General features: G+C 40.5%; 1 protein-coding gene across 1 annotated transcript; it reads right to left on the bottom strand.

The window, feature by feature from the left end:
- Positions 1-5,872: 5,872 nt before the first annotated feature.
- Positions 5,873-6,733, bottom strand: LOC107060209 (uncharacterized). The gene has a single exon (XM_015307803.1). It carries the CDS (start codon positions 6,731-6,733, stop codon positions 5,873-5,875), a length of 861 nt encoding a protein of 286 aa, XP_015163289.1.
- Positions 6,734-7,073: the final 340 nt, after the last annotated feature.

Consider the following 7,073-nt stretch of genomic DNA (forward strand, 5'->3'; position numbering starts at 1 on the left):
CGAAATTGACTTTTGTTTACTGCTTACTTACTGAATTCTTACAATTTGTTCAATAAATCCCCCCCTTTTATTTCTTGTTTCTGGAAGTACTTTGGCTAATTGAATATAATTGTTGGTTAAAGTAAAATCTAAACCATTTTCATCGTGGGATCGACCCCAACCCACAAGTTGGGTTCTTTACTTGATAACGATCGCTTATACTTCTTTAGGGAGGTGTAATTTGAGCGTATCACCTCATCTTTCAAATACTCTGCTTCGATCCGACAAATATCAGAAGACGAGGAATGAGTGACCTCAATATCCGTCTTTGCCACAAAGGGCACACTAGATCGGCGACACAAGGAGTTGATCAATACATGAAATGGAAATTATTTTTTATTTTGTTTGGCCCGCCTATCAATCTTCTGGGCAATAATAGACCCCAGATTTAGTTCGATGATACACTCCAGAAGTGCAGCCTTTGGATGCCTGATAATGGACTCATTATGTGATGGCATCAATGTGCTGCTAATGAACCCGAACCAGTATCATGTTGCTATGTTGAGATTTTCTTCTCAATAGTTGCCCCCTCCTCAATCCATAGAGGTGTCAAAACACTCAATAATGGGGCAAGCCACCTCTTCAAATCCTCCAATGTTTGAGTCTTGATTTTTTCGGCCAAAGAATATTGAGTCCGCACTTTGCAATCCAAATTATCATTGATATCTATCTCGCAGCAGTTCACTTTCTTTCCTCGCACCTCTACAAAATCAACAGGTGTCATCAAATTAGCCTTATTTTTCCCTGTTGGATCAGCTTGGCGTACCCTTCATAGAACTCTCAAACCAATGTAGGAACATATGGAGTTCCAGGTTTTATGAACTTTTGGAACTTGTGGTAGCACAATATCTCCCAAACAGTCGGATATCTATCCACTACCCCATCTGTGGACAACCTCTTCTTCTCAAGTATAGTCTGCATACCAGCATCCTTTCAACGATTCATCGACCGAGAAGGATTCACCAAAATAGAAGGTACATGTGGAGCTTGTGATGCATGTGGTGCCTGTTATAGTGCCAATGGAACATTCACTACTTCATAGCACAGCACTGAACGCTTCCTCTTTGTCAACTCATATTCCCGAACCGGTGTATTTGGAGTCCCAGACCCCTCAACCTCTTCATTCTTAGATCCAGAGGAGGTGAACCGGATGGAATCGATGTCCACACTATCATCCGAGCTTGTGTACTGCTGCTAGTTATCATTACCACTCACTTGTGGAGGTTTACAACGAGTGGTTTGGGGAGTTTCAACTTCTGCTGCAATCACAACCTCCTTTGCTTTCTTTCGGGGTAGTGGACCCTGTGGTTTTGCCTGCCTCTGAGATAGAGGGTAGTCCATATCGATCACACACTGAGCGGGAACCTTAGGTTTGGAAATACCTGTAAAAGCACACAAATGAGAACAAAATTTGTTGCAAAAGGTTAATGAAACAAGATTCTCGAGGCAAAATGTAGGAAAACTCACAAAAGTAGTTCGGTGAGCAAAAGAGGCCTCGCTAAATGTTACAAATAGTCCTAGCAAAAAATCAGGTAAAAAGGGGTGATCTCAAGACCATTCGGCGAGCTGAAGGGTCATCGCCAAATGTTACAGAAATTTCCAGCAAAATTTTTGGTCAAATAGGCTAAATCTAGGCCATTCTGTGACTCGCCGAATTCACTTCGGCAAGCTGAAGGATCATCGCCAAAAGAGACAATAACTCCTCTTCATAAGTCTGGAAGTTAGGCGATGGGGAGAACATTTGGCGACACGCCGAATCAACTCAGCGAGCTCGATGAAGCTCACCGAAATGTCCCAACGCCTCACCTCCTTAATCTTTTTCTCTATTCACAACCAACATCCTTAGACACACAAATTCCAGCACAATTTCAAACAATTTATAACTACCCAAGAAGAATTCACAAGTCGGGGTATTCAGACTACCCCCAATTAACGCTAATTTAACCAAACAATGATTTTGCCCTTAAGAACGACGTCACCCAATCCATCATCGAGAAAATTCAACTCATTTGATCAAATTTGGGTTACTTAGACTTCACCCACACACTACTTAATATGCAACACTCCCAATTTCAACATCTACCATGAGAAACTTAAACAAATTGGCCCAAATGGTTGATTTAAACTACTCGATTTCAAATTAATATTATACTAATCAACAGATATATAATTAAGGCATAAAATTCAATCAATAGCCGCTATATTTCGTAGGATCAAGTGGAATTTGAGAAACCAACCTCAATGAGAGACAAACACACAAAAGTGGCAAAGGGAAACGATATGAGAATCACGATGATACTTCAGATGAAAATCTCACACGAGGATAATCACGACATTTAAACGAAATTATAGCCTAAAGATTGATTTAATGAGTAGAGGAGTTCAAAATTTCAAATAAATAGAAAATTTGAATTTAAAAGGGCAAAGACTTTTCAATGCGCGTGTCATTCGGCGAGTAGAACTAACGTCGCCGAATGAATCGACAATCTGCCTAATGGGCCACAACCTATCGAAATTGACAGTGTTTTCAACCATTAGTGAGTGCAGTTCGACGAGCTCAATTGGTTTCAGCGATCTAACTCGGTGACTCGCTGAATGAATTGTATGCTTGCCCAAACTTCCAGAACCTTCTTCATTTTTTACCTTCATAGGGTGATGCATTTGGGTGATGATAGGGGCAATTGGGCGACCCGCTCAGTGTTCCATCCCCTCGCCCATTTGCATTTCTTCCAAAACACCAACTCCAACCTAAACAATAACCAACAAACGTTATTGAGATAGCAAAAAGTAAAGCTTGGGTTGCCTCCCAAGAAGCGCCTAAGTTAATATCGTGGAACGATGTGGATATGCATTCAAGCATCATCCAAATACACCACATCAATCTTAGTCACATTGGGGCGTTCTCCAAAGTAAAGCTTCAACCTTTGCCCGTTCACCTCGAACATCGATCCATCCTCGCTTTCAACTTCTATTGCCCCGTTTGTAAACACACGATTTACTTTGAATGGACCTGACCATTTTTACTTATGTTTTCTCGTAAAGAGTCTCAAACGAGAGTTGTGGAGCAACACAAGATCACCAACTTTGAACTCTCGATGAACGATTTTTGCATCATACCATTTCTTCATTTTCTCCTTGTAAAGGCCTGAGCTCTCATAAGCCCGAAACCGAAACTCTTCAAAATCATGGAGTTGGTCAACTGGATCCTTCAATGCATCCTCCAAATTCAAGTTCATGACCTTCAAGGCCCACAACACCTTATGCTCAAGTTCAATCGGTAGATGACAAGATTTACCAAACACCAATTGATACGGGGACATAGCAATCAGGGTCTTGAATGCAGTTTCATATGCCCAAAGAGTATCATCTAACTTCCGAGACCAATCAGTTCAATTTGCATTAATGGTTTTGGCCAGAATCCGTTTGATTTCCCAGTTGGACACCTCGACTTGTCCACTTGTTTACGGATGATAAGGGGTGACAACCTTGTGCTTGACTCCATACTTTCTCAAATATGAGGCAAACATTCGGTTACAGAAATGAGAGCCCCTATCACTAATGATTGCACGTGGAGTGCCAAATCTCGTGAAAATGTACAGCTTGAGGAATTAAACCACACTTCTACCTTCATTATTGCGTAAGGCCACCGCCTCTACCCATTTAGAGACATAATCAATGGCTACCAAGATATATTTGTTCCTATAAGAACTCACAAAAGGCCCCATGAAATCAATTCCCCATACATCAAACAATTCAACCTATAATATAGGAGTGAGAGGTAATTCATGCCTTCGCGACACACCTCTTTGCTTTGTACATTGCACACACTTCTTAACAAGAGAGTTTGCATCCTGATACATCGTTGGCCAATAATAACCAGTTTGTAGTACCTTAGCAGTTGTACACACTCCACAATGGTGCCCACCAACCGGTGACACATGACAAGTGTCAAGAATAACACCTACCTAAAATTCCGGAGTACATCTTCTGATCATGTAATCAGGTCACTCCCGAAATAGGCAAGGTTCATCCAAAAAATACATTTTTGCATAAAAAAGGAACCTCTTTCGTTTGTAAAAATTCATCCCATCGGTAAGAATGCCACACAACACATAATTGACAAAATTAGCATACGAAGGCGGTGTACCATTCGACACAACCATCACCGACTCATCGAGAAAGGCTTCCTCAATATCTATTTCACCGGAAATAACCACATTCGTTTCAAGCCTCGACAAGTGGCTCGCCACTTGGTTCTCACACCCTTTCCAGTCTTTGACTTCACAATCAAACTCTTGTAAGAATAACACCCATTAGATCAACCTTGGCTTTGCATCTTTTTTAGCCATCAAGTAACGTATAACAGCATGGTCAGTGTGTACCACCACCTTGGTCCCCAAAAGATAAGCTCAAAACAATTCAAAAGCATACACCACATCTAGCAACTCTTTCTCAGTGACAATGTAGTTCTTTTGAGCTACATTCAAGGTCTTGCTTGCATAGTAGACCGGGTGGAACAAATTTTCCTTTCGTTGGCCAAGTACAGCCCCCAAAGCCACACCGCTTGCATCGCACATTAGCTCAAATGGAATACTCCAATTCAGAGCAACAATGATAGGAGTCGAAGCAAGCTTCTCTTTTAAACATAAAATTGCCTTGACACAATCTTCATCAAACTCAAAGACACTTTCCTTTTCACGTAGCTTGCAAAGAGAATGAGCCACTTTAGAGAAATCTTTTATGAACCTCCGGTAGAAACCCACACGGCCCAAGAAGCTTCTAACTCCTTTAACAGAAATAGGAGGAGGCAACTTGGTGATAACTTCAACTTTAGCTTGATCAACTTGTATTCCATCTCTTGAGATTTTGTGCCCCAACACAATATCTTCGTTGATCATGAAATGACATTTCTCCTAAATGATAACAAGGTTTGTTTCGACACATCTTTGCAAGAATGTACCAAGGTGCTGAAGGCACGCTTCAAATGTATCTCCCACAACTGAAAAGTCATCCATGAAGACTACCATCGAATCCTCCACCATATCAGCAAAAATAGAGAGCATACACCTTTGAAACAATCCCGATGCATTACATAATCCGAAGGGAATTCTTTTGAAAGGAAACATCCCATAGGGACATGTGAAGGTTGTCTTTTCTTTATCTTTCGGTGTAATGGAGATTTGATTATAACCAGAGTAACCATCCAAGAAGTAATACTATCCACGACCCATAAGTCTATCAAACATTTGATCCATAAAGGGCATCAAAAAAATGATCCTTCTCAGTCCACACATTCAACTTTTGATAGTACATACATACACGTCAATTGGTGACGGGTCCCATTGGTACAAACTCCCTTTTTTCATTAGGGACCACAGTCATATCACCTTTCTTTGGAACACATAGAACAGGAATAACCCACTTGCTATCCGCAATAGGGTAGACAACTCCCACATCAAGACACTTAATAATCTCTTTCTTGATAAATTCTTGCATTTGGTGATTCAACCGCCTTTAAAGTTCAATACTTGGCTTACAATCACTCTCCAATTGAATCTTGTGGATACAAATACCAGGAGGAATTCCCACAATGTTGGCAATAGTCCACCTAATAGCCCTGATAAATCTTTTAAACACACTATCAAGCGCTTGCGCTTGCCATTCATGAAAATTTGCCGCAATTATCACAGGTAAAGTGTTATTGGCTCCCAAGAATACATAACGAAGGTGAGGTGGAATTACCTTCAATTCAAGATTTGGTGGTTCTTCAATAGATGGCTTTGCGGAAGGACTTTCCATGTTTTTCAAATCGATATCAAGTTTCACGGGGCACTTAGAATAAAAATCTAAACCCAATAGAGCAGACACTATCTCTATCATAATCTTGAATTGCCTCCCAATCATAATATAAAAGGACGGCAACCAAAGACTCACCAACACAAGAAAATTCATACGCACTTGCAACCGCTTTTTCAATCACATCAATGACCGATATCACATGGAGGTCACTTGGTTGCTTCATTGATTTACAAATATTGGATGTAACTTCCTCACCATTTACCTGAAAATTCAATTCACCAGTTTCCACATCAACAAGAGATTTTCCAGTAGCCAAGAACGGCCTACCAAGAATAATAGGGACCTCGGCATCAATCGCGCAATCGAGGATCACAAAATCAGTTGGAATTATAAATTTTTCTACCTTCACCAAAATGTCATAAAGGATATCAGTAGGGCACTTGATAGAGAGGTCGGTCATGAGAAGACGCTTAGTGGTAGGTTTAGGCTCACCTAGCCCAAGTTGCTTGAAAATGGCATAGGGCATCAAGTTTATACTTAACCCCAAATCACACAATGCTTTAGCGAATTGAAACATCTCTATAGTGCAAGGGATAGTAAATTTCTCCGGGTCATCCTTATTGACAACCATGTTGCTCGACAAAATGGCACTACAACTATGGAATGCCTCAATCGTTTCGAAATCCATACTCCTCTTCTTAGTAACCAAATATTTCACAAACTTTGCATAACCCAAAATTTCTAACAATGCCTCCAGCAAAGGAAGATTAATGGAAAGAGTTTTGAAGACGAAAAGAAACTTTTGGAACTTCACATCTTCATCCCTCTTCTTCAATCTTTGAGGGAATGGTGGAGTAACTTTGGGCAGCCACTTTGTAGGTACCGAGGGAGGCATAACTTCCACATTTTACTTCATAGCATCACTGGAAACACCATTTTTTGTGCATCATCAATCTCATTGGAAGCTTCATTGTTCAATTCTTCACCAAGTACATCACTTTCAAAAATAATATCTTCCCATTGCTTGAGATTCCATTCACATCATTTGGCACATCACTTCCCACAACTTTACCATTCAGAGTCAAAATAGCCATGCATTGCTCATTATCATTCTTTGGATTGGCTATGGTATCACTAGGAAGAGTCCTTTGTTTCCTCGAATTCAAGTGAGCAGAAATTTGTCCCATTTGAGCCTCAAGTTATTTTATAAAAACCGAATGAGAGGTCACCGTTTG

Source organism: Solanum tuberosum, unplaced genomic scaffold (assembly GCF_000226075.1).
Source record: "Solanum tuberosum cultivar DM 1-3 516 R44 unplaced genomic scaffold, SolTub_3.0 scf00065, whole genome shotgun sequence".
NCBI classification, from domain to species: Eukaryota; Viridiplantae; Streptophyta; class Magnoliopsida; order Solanales; family Solanaceae; genus Solanum; species Solanum tuberosum.